The following is a 17,122-nucleotide window of genomic DNA, read 5'->3' on the forward strand; positions in this document are numbered from 1 at the left end:
ATCGCTGTACATTCTGTAAAACAAGAATCTGAAGACAGTGTACATGTGTATGTTTTATGTGATATTGTTCGGACTTTCTGGAATGACCTAAGTATATATATTAAAAATACTGTTAATATTAATATCCTATTCACGAAATTCACAATATTATTGGGGATTAACACTGGCTACCTTTTTTATTGATAGCATCATTCTTGCTGGAAAAAGGTTCATATACCTAGCCAGTATAAATGATAGAAAACCTACTTTGGATAATTTTCTAAATTCACTTAAAAATCTTCTATCAATTGAAAGATATATAGCCAGAAAAAATAACAACATGGCAAAGTTCCAGAGAAAATGGCCCAAGGAATTGAAACTGTAGTACCAATATATATTTGTAGCCTGACTCTATTTTATTTTGTGCATGTATCAAGCCATGCAAATGCTGTTACTCCTTTATATATTAGAAAATACAAACATTGCAGAAATAGCCAAAGGAATTGAACAAGATCCTCCTCCTCATTGTCTTTCTCTTTTATAAATTTACGATACACTACCTTCTATAAAAGTGCACCATGTTAGTGTACCTATTATGCTTGGTTATGCGGTTTGCTATGTCAACATTGTTATCTCTTTGTACCATTTTCACCATGGAAGGAACTAAAATAGTATCCTCAAACTACGATTCTTGCTTTTACAAGGAACTGATACAATATCCTTTGCCTAACTGTATTTTTCTCTTATTAATGTACGATGCATTCCATACTATAAAAGTACTTTACGCTACTATATCTATTATACCTAGCTACAATGTGTGCTACGCCAACCTAGTTATTTCATTCGACCATGTTTACCATAGAGAGAACGGAAATAATATCCTCAAATTACAATACTGCTTTCTATAAGTGTAGCATGCGCTATTTATTGTATTGTTTTGGTTAGACCAAAATGTTTGCTATGTTAATATCGATATTTCACTATATTACCTTTTGTATGATGACACTTTGTGAAAATCAAATGTTACACCTTCTTAGTATTCAATGCATATGTCATGCTCGTCAACTACTTCATCAATCTATATTTATATGCCATCTTGTATGACTCACTGAAATGAATATAAATATTCCAAAAAAAATTTAAAAAGGCTCAAAATCTACTATACACTATCTGTGAGACGGTTACAATTTACAAACTCTCTAACGGTTTAGAAATTACTGAGGTAAAGGCGCGTGAGTCCCCTCTAAACCAGCAAGACAATACACAGACAAGTCAATGTTCAATTATAAAAAAATAAACAAGGTTACAATGAATGACAGTACAGATTTCCAATACAATACAATTGATTCACAAAGGTGAAATATTTGGTCACAAATCTAAATATTAACTTATCAAAGTCTTGATATTTTCGGTAAAGACAGATGTACTCATTGACGATTGTGGACCACTGTTAAAGGTCAATATAGACGAGTCCTCTTTGTGCGGAAGCAAATGTACTGTAAGTCCCTATGGTTCCTAGTGTTGTGATCTACCTTCGGTTGTTGGCAATATGTAGCCTGTTATTATATTGTATTGTTTTCTGTTAGTAATCTGTTTTAGAGTTACATACTAGTTGTATATTCATATCCGTAATATTCTATACTGAACAGCAAAAGAAACGTAAGTTTCGAAAAAATTCATGTTTATGAAACGTTCATGATAAAGTGACGTCATGTCATGCATTTTGACGCCCATACGAAACATTCTCACAAACACACAAAAGCACGTGCATCGACGGGTCTGGATGGAAAGCGTGTATTTCACTCTGAGGTACCCTTTATAAAGGTTTGTGTCAAAAACAACTAGCTTAGTATTGACGCAAGGAGGTGTACGCGCCACACAAACGATGCCTAGACTAACGACTGAGCAGAAGGTTATGGCCATTGTAAAGTTGCACCGAGGTAGTTCTGCAACCACTGTAGCTATACAATTGGGCTGTCATCTTACCACCACTTGCTCAACGTCATCAGCAAACCGGGGCTGCTGCTAAATCGTCCCCGTACCGGACGGCCACGAGTGACAACTCGTGCGCAAGATTGGTTCATCCGGATCGCTCATCTAAGGAACCAGACTCAAGCAGCAACAGTAACAGCAGCTTTAGTCCAGCGATACGATTAGGCGTCGTCTTTGGACTGCTGGAATCCACTGTAGACGGCCATATGTGGGGCCAATTTTGACACGTCAACAACGTCAGCGATGTTTACAGCCCTCACACAACAAGGGTGTCGATGGATTATCTGAACGATGGATGCTTAGAACAACATTAACGTTCTTCCATGGCCGTATCTTTCCCCGGATATGGCACCCATTGAACATTTTGGGACGAAATTGGACGTAGGATTGCTGCAAGTAGATAGCCAGTCACACTTCCATAGTTGAAAGAGAGGTTCCGTCCGTCCGTCCGTGCGTCAGTCACACTTTGTCAGAAGCATATCTCCTAAACTATTCGTGATAGCTTAACCAAACTTGGTGCAATTGTCAAGCATGATCCCTAGATGAGCCTTTTGGGGTTGGACCCAGATATGAATTTTATATTTTGTGGTTTCCGTAGAAACGTGACTAAGGCTGTGAATATGAGGATGTCATCTTGTCCGGAGCAGATCTCCCAAACTTTAGCCTTATCAAACTTGACGTCTTTGATTTCTTTGATTGGCATTCTAGAAGTTGGGTAGATGAAGAATGAGGAGTATTTTTATGGATAAACAACTTCTTTATTCTATATAGACGACGTTTCGACATAGATTCTAATGACGTTGTGACAACACTATACAGAACCTCCTGCAGGCCACAGGCAGACCCAACCCGGCAAAGAAGCCAGATCCCGCAGGTGTCGTCTACCAGATAGAATGCGACTGCGGCGAATCCTATATTGGTTAAACATCAAGGCCAGTCACCATTAGGATCAAAGAACACCAGGCCTCAAAAAGAAGGAAAGACTCTAAATCCGCCGTAGCCGACCACGTTAAAGCTAACCCAAACCACAACATCAGTTGGAACACCACCAAAGTCATCGAAAGGAACCAGCCTGATTTCAAAACCCGAAAACTACTTGAAGCTGTGCGCATAAAGAAGATTTGTCCAGTCATCAACAGAGATGAAGGATATTTCTTCCCCAAGGCCTATTATCACTTGCTCAATTAATTTCATGTAACCCCACTCAACAATTGTACATTATCCATTGTGTAACACTGTACATTATCCATTGTGAAAACATCACTTCACCACTGGCTTCCCAACAGTCCCTTTATCACCTATGTAAACAACCTATGTATATCATTCCCTACTGGCAGCCCATCAACATCCTTAATCCCTTATGTATACAACTATGTACATGTTCTTTACTGGCTTTCCATCAACCTACTCAATCCTGTGTTATCATCCTCTTCTATTGTATAAACAACTTATTTTTCGCCTCATCGCTCATCTATTGTACAAACATCTCATATATATATATATATATCACCCAAATTACTTCCCATGTACCATTTGCTTCACAACGACATTATATCCATAAAAATAGTCCTCATTCTTCTTTATCAAACTTGGTACACATGATCACCATGATCCATAGATGTGCCTTTTCCGGGTTAGACCAGTTTGTTAATTCTATTTTTTGTGGTTTCCATGACAATAAGTTTGACTTTTAACTTTTACTGAAATTGGTGGTTGTACTCTTTTCCGGAGCAGAACTTTAAAACTGTTCACTATTTCTTCACCAAACTTGGCACATAGATAGGTCTGGTGGTGTACTGGTGCCTTTGGTAGTTTTTGATCCATAGATGTGCCTTTTCGGGGTTACACCAGTGTATTAATTTTATTTTTTGTGGTTTCCATGACAACAAGTTTGACTTTTACTGAAATTGGTTATTGTGCTCTTTTCCGTTCACTATTTCTTCACCACACGTGGCACATAGATACGTCTGGTGGTGTACTGGTGGCTTTTTGGTAGTTTTTGATTTCTGAATTAAATATATCGTTTGCATTTCCATGGCAACAACTTCGACTTCGACTGAATTTGGTGGTAGTGTTGTTTTCTGGAGCAGAACTGTAAAACCTTACAATACTCTCCTTCCACTCTGCCGTTAGACACCAAAACATTTGACATACATAACAAGTAGACATATTCATGAAGAGTATTTTGCCATTGCGGGGATATTGATGACTTTGTCTTCTTGTTTTAAGTGGAACCACTTGCCTCAGGCATTCTCTCAGACTCTAGTGAACTCAATGAGGTGATGTTGCAGGGCTGTGTGCAAGCTCAAGGTGGCTATACGCGCTACTGAAGAGACTGCCACTTTTCGTGTTCATTTGACGGACTGTGATTAATATGAACTTAAAACAATTTGAATTATACATATTTTTATTCATGAAGATGAATTTGGATTGGTGAACAAGCATTACTGCTTATATTAACACAGCTTCCCATGCAACATATAATACAACATGAAAATGGAGGATTTGACGTCATCGATACTGACCATTGCATAAATATAATATTTTTAAAATATATAAATCAATCATGAGAAGGTTGTTGAGTAAATTTCGTTATTTTCCTGAGAAAATTCAAAGCGTTGTGTCATGGTTATATAATTGTGGACGGATTCAACTATTTTCTGGTTTACACAGGGAGTAAGTTCTTTGTTTCCCTTAAGAATGGTATCCAGGTTATAACCGGTAGTGTAAAAATACATATTAAGTCTTATCCGAATATAGTTACGACAAGTAATGAAATAGTGCAGGGCGTCTTCACTCTGATGTCCAGAGTCTATTAAATGTCTGTTATTCTTATCGGCGTTTAGGTCGCTACATCCGAGCCTGACAACAATTTAACACCAACATTCAACTGTTAAATTGACAGTGTTTTCTATAGAATAAATGATAAGACATAATTTTGGTTGTCTTCTATTTAAAAACCAAAAAGCCAGACTTGCGTTTCTTTTGCCGCTTCGTATTGTTGGCTTTACTGTCCTTTCCTGACAGGTTTTTAAAACTTTAGCTGTATTTATTCTAGAATTATTACTTGATTTTAGTCACGAGTAAGTAAATATTTCACTCATTCACTAAAATAATAGCTACTTAATTTGACATTTTAATTAACCCAAACACATCAATATCTGTGATATTCTGGTAGTGTCATCGACAACAGGGGTTTCAATTTCTAATTTCAATGATTTTAATATATAAATTGTTTTCGTCACGATATGGCTGAAATATTGCCGATTTGACGCTAAATATTAAGTGACTCACTCACTCCCAGTGAGGTGATCTACCGTTAGTTACTTGCGATCTGTAGCCAGTTCCACATCAGTGTGATTAACAAATATCGCCAAAAACATGGCAAATGTGCGGACCTCGCTTATGAAATATCACGCTTGTATCACAAGTAAAAGGTTGCACGAATGCCAATTGCTCTAAAACAAAATCGCCGTTTAGGCGGCATTGCTAAAAAGAGTCAAATTTTAACGAATAAGACTTTCAGCAAGTTATGGCATTTAAGATATAGGTTTGCAGTCTCTTATAACTGAGGTTATTTTTACGGCACAAAGAGCAGCAATAAGTAAGTAATGGTTGCTGTAAGTAATGTTTAGTAGGTGCTATCTGGCGATCACTTCACACACTGTTTACCAAATATGTGTATATACACCAAATATTTGTAACTCCATATATACAATAAACACTTCTCCACCAATCCATCAATACGGACTTGTTGTCAATGTATTTCCGGCATTACGTGCTGTCTGTAATGTCTTCATTGTTGAAAATATCATTGCATGCGAGTATCATGCGCCACTCCTTCCCCCAGCATGTAGTTTCCAGTGAAAATATGTGCACTATACACATTAATATATGTGTAACCAAACCAGTGTACGTATGTACTGAGGCACACGAATGTCACCCTTGTATAGAGAATGTACGCTGATTTATGACTAACTTTGGAAAATGCCACCAACCAACGAAAAGGACTTCTTTCTGTTTCCAGATGGATGATTTCCTCCATCCCCAAAGTCTCACAAGTCCGGAAAAGACGAAACACATTTCATGTGTGGTTCTTGTCTTGAAGCCAGGAATGGAACTTGGCGAGAACTTAAGGAGGATCTGTCATCAAATTGATGCGTCTGCTGGTAGTTCAAGTATGTATAGAACACATGTTATAGCAAATGTTGTGCATACCTTGGACAAAACTGACAAAGGATATAATTTGTTAGCATAAAACATAAGGATACCAAAAATGCTTGACTAGACAAGTAACTCATCCAGGCGAATCAAGTGGGAGCTAATTTGATGGATCTTCATCAATATCATTTTCACACACATGACATGTTCTACTTGTTCTCAGCTGAAACAATGTTCAATTGCATGTATGTATTGCATTTCTAAACGTACAAATGTTGTAATGGCACTGAGTTTTGTTTTTTTGGTGATCAGCTGAATCTCTAATCCTTCTACCATAGTTGTTAAGCAGTCCTACATGTGTTTAATTGTTTTCATCAGACATGCGAGTATCTGAATTTCATGTACTGCGAAAATAGACATAAAATAGGCACAAAACCCCAAAACAAATGAATTCCTAAATAAATCATAGTGTAACTAATTAATTTGGTCATTTACAATAACATTTCACTGAATGTTAAATACATTATTCATTTTAGATCACGTGAAATAATTTCTCGAGAAGTCAGTACACACATTCACTGATGATTCCAGAGAGAAGTTTATGAGATTCTAGTTATGAAGGCATTAAATTCCAATCTGATCGCTAATTTTCAGGATTTATTACCACTTATATGACAATAGTTTGAGAAGAGTGTTCAAATCTGCAGTCACCTGCTGTTTAATGCGATTCTTAAAAGGCTTGGAGCGACATCTGCATGTTCATCATTTGATGCATTGACATAAAATATGTCTCTGTAGTGACACCCGCGACGAAGGAATATATATTTGTTTAAGAACTGTTAACACCTGCACTGAGAACACAACGCCAATCGTAATCCAATGCCTGTTTGATTGGCATTCTTAAAGTACGACTTTACAGATGGTGATTTCTTGTTTAGGCTTAGAGGGGTGTTTCCATGTTTATTCTCGCACCGTTATCAAGATAAAAGTTACTACAAGCAGGTGAATAGAAGTATATATGCATAGTTACAAGCAGCAGACTAAGAACAACAACAGGTAATTTAGTAAGTAGCACACCGTTGGATTGGGGCAGCAGGAGAGTAAGATCAACAAACTGTAAACAGGTTGATACCCTATAGCTCGTATGCTGATCTACCTTTAGTTGTTGGTGATAAATAGCCCATTTTTACATTGTATTGTCCAAAATAGTTGTTTACTTTGAAAGATATATGTGAGCTACTTTTACCTAATTTTGTGATCTAGTAATTTTACTGTCCATCGATGACAGGGTTTTATATATTATATGTATGTAGAACTAGTTTTAGTAACGATATGGTTGAAATATTGCCGCTGTGACTTTAAATCTTAACTCACTCACTCACTAAACCGGTTGATTGATGCTAATGGAGCAGCTGATTGACAGATTCTATCTGAAAATCAACTTCAGTATGACAAAGTCGAAATCCACTCCATTGTCCAAGTGATGGAATCAATCAACATTCAATCAGCTTGTTTATCCTGAACGAGGTAAATCGAAATGCCATGATAAATGTTACTGTTCCAGTTCATTTTGAAGTGTGAAATTATTTTCGCTCTTCAAGTGTTCCAACCCATATAGTCATTGTGTTCAGAAACGGCCTGCCTTTTAATAACTATCAGTTTAGATGTTATATATAGTGTATGCACACCCACACCCACACCCACACCCACACGAAACATAGGTAATTTGTGAATTCTGTTCGGACAAAAAGAAATCTCTAATTTGATAAGAAACACTATAAATTATCTTCCTGCACTCTGAGAGAATCATGATATTATTGGTTCATTTGTATGATAATTTTATCTGCGTAAAACTAGGGATTATCAAAAATGTGAAGCAAACTTCCATATACTACCATTTCACCAACATTGCGATATTGACCATGCACATAAATTCAGTTTGATTTCAATGTCATAATTCGCCAAGATCCTCATTTACACATACCATACAAACTCACAGATCAACACAAAACAATAAACAATCAACTAAATTCAAGACAATACAATACAACGTTCAGCGCCTGTGCATGCCCTTCTGTACTGACGAACTTCTTAAGAGTATTAGAGCGATGATCACATCGCGACATGTCGAAACAACCAACAGATTAGCAGATTTCAATAACTTACTTCCAGAGGCTGTCTTAACTAACTTGATTCACTCATCAATAAACAACAGCGTAGGCCTTGTTATTGGTGAATCTTAACTGACTTGACTCACTCATCAATTAACAAGGGATTAGGTCTTGGGACGTGTAAAGAACAATCATTTACCATCACCCACCAGTTATCTCCCCCTGTGGACATTTCCAAAATTGTAAATGTTTGTAAATCTCGTATTTCCAAAATTTTAAATGTTTTGTAAACCTCATCTTTCCAAAATTGTAAATGTCTTGTAAACCTCATTTTTACAAGACATTCACAAGTTTGTAAATGTGGAGTTTTTTCCAGTGTTGGTGGTGGACTGAATTTAATAGTTTTAGGTTACCTTTGCAGGCTCCACTATATACGATGGAGCCATAATTAGTTGGGAACGGACCAATGATCGATATAGGTATAGTAGGGTAGCTTAAAACCCTCCCCACTTAGAAATGGAAACGACTTTCAACAAGTCGGAAATTAGACTTAAGAACTTGGCCTCAGTAACAATTGTGATGGGAGAGCCATATGAAAATAGTTCTGGGTCTGTATACGGTTTGTAGTTTCGACAGAAATGTATACAAATAGGTTTTGATTTAAAACATTTAAAGCCGTTTTCAAGACTAAACACAACTGCAGTTGCCGTACAAAAATATGCATACTTTTACCGCTACAAGGAATATCAAACTCATCAACAAAAAGTGACCCATCGACTAAGTCATTTACAACCTTTTGATAAACTGTTGATTTGGATACACACAGAATACTGCATTGTGGGATACCACATCCTGATTATAACGATCAGACAGGGTTGATCCCATTCGAACTTGAAATTGCCTGTCCTTCATAAACTGTGATATTAAAAGAGGCAAACGACCTCTCAAACCAAAATCATATAACTCCTTTAAAATGCCATGCTTCAAAGTCGTATCATAAGCTTGCTCAAGATAAAAAAAATATGGATACTTCATATTGTTTAGTTACTATTGCAATTTTAACAAAGGATTATAAACGTACCAAATGACCAATGGGTTTTCCTGAAACAGCATTCAATATTTGTTATGAGGTTATTGGTTTCAAGATAATGTATATTGTCATCAACTGCATGAGCTTGCGTAAAAGCTGTATGTTACTTCATTGTAATCTTCATTTTAATGGGAATCAAAATTTATTTTTGAAACTCAGGGACATAATGTGCTGATGAAGAATTTTGAAGAGTTTCACCAATTTTATTTGCAATTTTAGATTTGTCAGTTATTAAATTATCACCATCTTTAAGATGGTGAACAGTAGATTTTGAACCTTTGCCTTTAATTCTCTGAACCATGTTCCACACCTTAGACATTGGCATGCCTCAATTAATTTTGGAGACACAGTTCCTCCAAGATTGCCGTTTGTTTCTGTTTGAAGATACGATGTGCCTTTGCATTTAGTATTTTAATTTATTTATGTTATGGACAGTTGGGTGGCGGCGGAAATAATGTTCTGCCTTTTTCCTCACTTTTCTGTCTTGTCTACATGCTCTACAATCTGTATTCAGCCATGTTTTTCGAACACGTGGTGTCGTAGATGACTTTGGTATACACTCGTCAGCTATTTCATTATAAATGTCAGAAAAAAAGTCTGAATGCAATCAGTTACATTTTTCAACAAAGGTCATTGTGAACTTCCCATTCTGTTGAGACTCTTGTTGTTACAATGGTTTTGTAGTCAATTCATGTGGTGATTGGTAGCCTTTGTAAATCTTTTTTATTGTATGTGTGACTCTTTTGAACTAATGGATGTGGTGATATCATATTCATCTATCACCTTATCAACCACCGCCTTCAAAAGCAAATCAGTTTCGTGCATCAGGGAAATGAGCCTTTTTCTGGAGAACAATTCCAAAAACACCCTCTGCTATTGGGAGATTTTAACATCCATTTGATCTCCAAATGAAACCTGAAATAAAAAGGATTTTTAAATTATTTGACACCAACACATAAAAGTGGTGACTGGGTAGTCACTAGTAGCAAAAATGATCTGGTACAAAACTTATGGGTTCAACATGAGCAAATGTCTGATCGCTTTATGATCAGATTTGAACAGTAGTATACACAATAGCGGAACGGGACCAAGTCCTCCAACGGGAAGTCCCTAATCCCATTCCGCTATTGTGTATACTACTCGCGGATGTACATGCAAAATTTCGCAAAAATCGGTGTAACGGTTTTGGAAATCTTGACTTTTAAAAGTGCATGGTGTCTGTACGTCTAAAGTTTAAAAAATATCCAACGTTAAAATTGGCGTATTTGTTACAAATTTTAACAAAATGTCCACTGCGGTCACAACCCCCAACGAGGGAGAAAGAAATGAGATAGATGTGATGTGCAAGGCTTCCTCCCTCGTGGGATTGCATCCAAATGCGTGCTCTCGACGAGAGCTTCCTCGTTCTAGATACCCTTACTCGAAAGTTTCGAGAGTTGCAAGGAAATCACAGAGGCTAGAGGCTGCACAGCAAGCTGACCCCAGCAGCTACCAAAATGAGCCACCACGGCTCCCGTTGGTCTCGGTAACTGATTTTCCTAGTCTCTGTTAAGTGAGTAAGCTAGCGAGGCGTCAGAGTTGACAGGTCACAGTTGAGAGGCCACAGTTTACAGTTGTAGTCGCGGTGTGTGTGTCTCGGCTCGGCTATTATTCACCATGTGCAGCTCACTGAAGAGCTGGCTGGCTGTTGGCTACATTAAGTAAAGATAAAGATAGTTTTGGACCAGATTCCTCAATGTTTACGATCCATTGCACCTGCAGGAGCGAGATGGAAATATGATCGTCTATCGTGTTTAGCTTCACTTCGGCTAGAATTCTAACTTCGTTGTGTTTCAATGCTTTACGTTGCAATCTGCGAGATACTTACTTAAGTATTAATCCCATCAACCCTACCATTCCAGATGTTATTTCGATGCCTAACACCACAGGGTACGCCCACGATGGTGGATAACAACCCGACACAAGCCGCGCCTAATCTCATGCTGACTGAAATCAGAGTGGTGTCAATGAATTGACTTTCCTGTGATATTTTTCCTGTAATGCTGACTGTGTATTGCGTTCACGTTCTAGTTGTTGTCTGATGTCGCATATCTGTTGCAAACGAAACCCGTCTACGGTTTCAAGAGTTTTTGCTTCGTCATCGACAACCGGATACAGTCCCATGCTGTATATAAATCTTTTTTTATTAAATAATATTTAATTGTTCCTCTGTCCATGTTTGATGAATATACTTTAAGCTGATGAGGAACACATGCTCTGATAAAAAAAATGGTATGGATTAAAATGGTAGGATCCTGTAAAACCACGACCCCCTTGAGGCTTGGGGAGGGGGGTCGTTTCTGGTTATATATAAATACGACAACGTTTGTTTTGATGGCAATCAAGCCAGCGTATTTTTAACCCATGCAGAATTGTCACATCTTCTTCGGGGACATCTCCAAAAAGATTTCAATAGTAAGTGTAGAAAATCATACCACAGTGATCCACGACTTTGGGACTTCCTTAAATCTAATTGTAACCATTTATGCTTGTTTTCCAGACGGGTATGTAGCATATTACCTGAATGATCAGGTGATGGTGCTACGTATATCATCTTTTTTACAGCTGGAATATAACTCACTAGTACAAGCCCATTATTTTTTACTTCCGCGATATTACTATCCTCATCCATGACCAGATATGGGTTAGTATGGATAATATTGATGATACATTTCAACTGAGATTCGATGATGACTTCTCGTCGTTTGTACACGTTGTTTTGTAATTGCAATAAGTACAAGGTGTTTTCCTCGCCGGGCAGATTGAATCCCTCCGTGTCCCAGAGATTGGCTAGCGTGACGTTGGGAAGATGGTTGTTCATCGTATAATACAAATGTATAAAATAGTTTTTAATTGGTTATCTGTTAATTCCTCGGACGTGCACTTCAAACCCATGAGATGTATGTTGTCGAGTATAAAAAATTTTAGTGAGCGATATCGTGTTTTCAGTGGTCACGGTGACTCCCTGCCGACTGGTCTAGGCATTAACGTTCACCCACACGTCAACGGAGCAAACTTGGAATTGTTGTTGTTTGGCCCAGCCGAGTTTGATCCCTTTCACGATTTCAGTGACGCCACACACTGACGGAGGTTCGCCGAGGTAGACTTGGATGTACAGCATGGATTTCGCCGGCAGATTTTCCAGGACGTCTACCACGCTGTCGAATGCCGACACCATATGCAATCTCACGTTTTGCATCCCGGGTTTGCTCGACACTATGTGGGCTACTCTTTGCTTCAACATGCTGACGATTATGCTGCGTCTTTGCGTCGGGATGTAAGCCACGATCAGCATTCCATTATTCACCACTTTCATCAGATAGTGAATTTTGTTGTTCTTGAAAACGTGGGGAAAGACAAGCATGATGTTGAGATTCAAGTCGATTTGGGATGGCACTAATACCCATTTGTTATCGTTGTTGAAGACGAGAATGTACTACTTGTTTCTGGAGACGGCCGTGGTCTCCACGTCGATGCAGTTTGCCGTCGACTCTGAGTTCGTCGAATCCACGTGTGTTCCCGAGGTTGGAGATCACTGTGTTGGCGCATTTTATGACGCGTGTTCCTGGACCTTGAGACTCCGTCATTGTAGTATGTGCAGCGTCGCACTGAGATATACTATACTTACAGGATCGTGTTTAATGTCTAGAACTGCAATTTTCAATTCCGTGATGGTGCCTCGCATTAATTTCTTGTACTGCCACGTCGAAATGATTCGGTTCTGCCGTTGTTGTACTTTTCAGTTTTCACCGGCACGGCTTTCAGCAGGGTTGAAGGTTGTAGGCATTGATCTAGATGAATGCACAGTTCGTGATACGGAACGAGGTCTGGTAATTTCGTGCTGGTCATGGTGGTTTTCGATGGTATTTCGTTTGACATCAACCCGAGCGTTCTCGCCAGTGGCCGACTGAGTCTCAAGTCCGTTTTTCCGTTGTTGGTTAAGATAAACGTGCCGTACAAGTTGTTCATTTTGAGTTCGGCTCCCACGGGTTTGAATATTTCATCTTTGAGCAAGCATACACTGTAGTAGCCGTCCGTTATTTTGGTGATATCGTAGAGCGCAATTTTGAGCTGATCAGTGTTATCGATAGCGTGCAGCAGTTGAACGGACTCGCCGTTCGTGATTCCCGAAAGTGTCACGTACATATTGAAAGTGTATATGTATACAAAATAATAATAATTCAATATGTACGAACCGGCAGTGTTTTATTCTAAAAGCGATAATATAACTGCTGCCGATTTCATGCATATGAATATCGTGGTGGATGCAAAGGGTGGTTTATATTTTCGAACTCGATTTATCGATGTATTTAAAATGTATAGATTTTCAGTCACAAATGTGAAAACGGTACACTTAGGTTCAACAACCCGATGCAGTTCTGGCAGAATCAATTCAATTTCGCCGTGTGGTGCACGACATCCGATGGCAACGTGAGTAGTGTGCAACGTCACCCTGGGGTCTTTTTCAAGATGGCGGCACATCCGGTCCCCATGGGCGCCGCCATCTTGGATCAAGATGGCGACCCACGGTGACCGGATGCTGCCATCAGGGGAGATCACTCGGGTTCCGGTTCCGGTGCTTCCGGTTCCGGTGGGTGCGCACGCATCGCGATGACGTCACGACCGGTTCCGGTGGGTGCGCGCATGACGATGACGTCACCTCCGGGCCAAGATGGCGGACGCGTTTCAAGATGGCGTCCCATCCGGTGGGATCGCGTGAGATCTCGCGGGATCTCGTGGATTCTCGCGGGATCTCGCGAGCGCAGACGCCTTTCAAGATGGCGGAACGGACGAGCGGCGGACGGACGGACGGAGAGGGAAGGGAAGGGAAGGAGAGAAAGAGAGAGGAAGGGAGGAGAGAGAAAGTGAAGCGGACACGATGGCGTGTGGCTAGGCAAGTGTTAGTGTGTGTGTGTGTGTTAAAACAACATTGGATGTAGCATTCTTTTCGAGCCAGGTGGGTGGCCCTGAAAAAGGGCCGTTGTGATGGTATGGACGAAAGGTGAGACCTCACTTTGTGGTGGCGATGGTACATAGACAGAGCAGGTCGAGGCCCCGAAAATAAATTTCGGGCAGACTTCGGTCAGGGCGGAGATGGTTAGCCCTTTGCGGACGCCGCCAAGCAGTAGGTACACACGTAGGCACGGTGCACCTGGGGTGACATCGAATTGGTTGGACGGCAAGGCTTTCCAACACGTTTGGCATATAATGAACTTCCAATTGGGTGGTAGACATTGCCATGCCGGTGGCGGAGGTGGTACTGCCGTGGATGGTGGGGCTGCCGCTGCTTCTGTCTCTTCCCTTTTGATGTCAGCCTTCCCTTGTAAGGTAGGGCTGCATCGTAGGCATTGCTGCCTACCACAATTTTTCCTGTAAGGCGTCGGTCTCATGACTTCTACTTTTCTTGTATTCATGTTGCATGAAGATAGCTCTCACTGACCCATGCTGGAGTTTATATATGGGCGACCAGACAGCGATGACGTGTCGTCGATGACGTGGTATCGATGACGTCATGGTCGCGCGTGAGGGTAATGACGTAGTCCCGGTGACGTCATGGTCGCGCGTGAGGGTCATGACGTGGCACCACTGACGTCATGATCGTGAGCTCTCACTATATAGGATGAGCGGAATGACCGAAGCAGTGTTACAATGGACAGAATGGAGAACTGGGAGTTAGAGCTGATACCCTTGGAGGCACCATCGCCACCCTCCTTACCGGCATGGCAGTGCCAACGATGTCATGGCTGCCTGCCTGTTTACGCTAATGGGACTGATGACTATCGTGGTACCTTCCAATGTGTATACTGTGGCACTGTCTTGAAGGACACGTACATCCGGCGCTTGACCCATGGGAGCAAGTGCCCCGTCACAAGACAAAGATGACCATCCATCCCTGCCAATATACGTACCCTGACCCCACTGTGGTCCCTGGAGTGAAGTACACCTGAAAAACGGCCCTTTTCAGGGCCATCCATCTCTCTCAAAAGAAAGGTTCATTTCAATGCCAACAACAATAATAACAACACTAGGTTGACATTTTTCAAACGTTTTATTTCCCCCGCTAACAAGAACACTTTGACAAAAGAGACAGGATTAGGGGCGTCCCTGATCTTTTGTTTACAAACGGTATGAACTGTAACATTAGAACTGTAACATCAGAACTGTAACATCATCACATCAGAACGATAAGGTTGTGTCCTTTGGCAGGGTGTGAGATCATGGTCAGCGTTGTTGTCTGTCAGGCGTGGGTTGAAACCAACGTCTTACACGCTCTTTCATTGACGAGGGTATCGAGGGATCAAACTGTTCCATCACTTCGTCAAAAGACCATCCACGGGCACGATGAGCCAGTACATACAAACAGTACATTCCACAAGAGGCACTGAACCAGGGTTGAAGTGATTGACCATTCCGCCGTTGTTGGAGCCATCCGGCGAAGGTCATGACATTTCGAAAGTCTGGATGCTGTTGATCGGGATGAAGTCCATAACTGTCATGTGTCGCAAGTCCATGGCACCGGTACTGGACGATACACGCACACCCAGTGTTGTCCTGGGAGATGGCTGGGGTCCGTGTTGACAATGTAGGCTTTAGGATAATGTCCTCCTGCTGTTCACACAGCAACGTGGTGGGCAAAAGCATCTCGGGCAAAGGTACCTTGGTAGAGGGTCGCAGCAGGGGATCCTGTTGCATGTGAGGCGTTCAAGTGTCTGGTCGTCAAGCCACTGTCGTCGTCGTCCATCCTTAGGACCATCAGAGCGTTGCGGAACCGATCAATTTCCAAAACGCTTTCAGATTCCTCGTAGCAGACACGAGCGTGACGGGCGCGGTAGGGGTTCTGCAAACTGAAGTTCAAGTCCCAACTTCTACCCGCCTGTCGTGGGTAGTTATACCCTTCATCTGCGCCCAGATTCGCCGTCAGATCCACCACCCACACGCGTGAATCCGTTCCTGAATTCGTCCAGGGTGAGAGGTTGCAGGATGTTCTTGGAGTTTACAGGTGTCCCGCGGTTATGAACAGGTTCATGTATACAACTGTTTGAGCTGCAGGCACTGTTGTCCTGAAAGTCGCTTTTGATTTCGTGCCATGCACTTCTTGTCCATTGAGTTTCAGCTTGAGACTGGTCACGTTGTTGTGCTTGAAATGGTAGGGGTTCTTTTCCTTGCTGTCCTGTAAAAGCATCATTGTCCACTAATCCCAACACCACTCGCTTGGGCAGTTGGCCTCCAATCAGTTGATCTTTGTGGAAATCGTCCTCCTCCTGAGATGTCGCGGGCTGTGACTTGGACTCGGGTCAAGCGATATTTGGTCGTGACTCCTGGTGACATGTGTTTCACGTGTTGTTCCCTGTATGGCAGGATCTGTGTTGACTTGGCGACGAAAACTCGCCGCTTTGGTCAGTCTAAATCGGGCACTCCGAATGCCTCCAGCACCATCAAGTAGAAATCACCGGGCCGCGTAATCAGTTCTAGTTTCATTGGGGACTCCATCCACCAGGTAACCGGGTCTGGGAGAACACAGCCTGCGTGAGACGCCCTGTCAGTCTCCACGTCTAGGGTGGGTAGAATGACCCTTGTCGCATGCATTAAGTCCGCTGGCATTCTGGGCGCCAGCATTGTAAAGTGATCCATTTTTCCAGCTTCACCTGTACCATCCTGGACATTACTGGAGATGGGTCCCTTACGCTCCTCCTCCCATAACTCAGCAACGTTTCCAAACAGGCTCGGTAGGATGAGGTACCCATGGAAG

The 17,122-nt window shown here is 41.1% G+C and overlaps 1 protein-coding gene across 1 annotated transcript in view; it reads left to right on the forward strand.

The window, feature by feature from the left end:
* LOC124258567 overlaps positions 1 to 6,353 on the forward strand; it is a 159,640-nt gene extending 153,287 nt beyond the window's left edge. Inside the window, exon 7 of the mRNA XM_046692633.1 lies at positions 5,999 to 6,353. Coding sequence (XP_046548589.1) covers positions 5,999 to 6,229 — 231 coding nt within the window. The 3' untranslated portion in view covers positions 6,230 to 6,353. The remainder of the gene's footprint in view (positions 1 to 5,998) is intronic.
* The last annotated feature ends 10,769 nt before the right edge of the window (positions 6,354 to 17,122 follow it).

The sequence above is a fragment of the Haliotis rubra genome, unplaced genomic scaffold (assembly GCF_003918875.1).
Source record: "Haliotis rubra isolate DU_JTF1 unplaced genomic scaffold, ASM391887v1 Scf699, whole genome shotgun sequence".
In the NCBI taxonomy this organism is placed as follows: Eukaryota; Metazoa; Mollusca; class Gastropoda; order Lepetellida; family Haliotidae; genus Haliotis; species Haliotis rubra.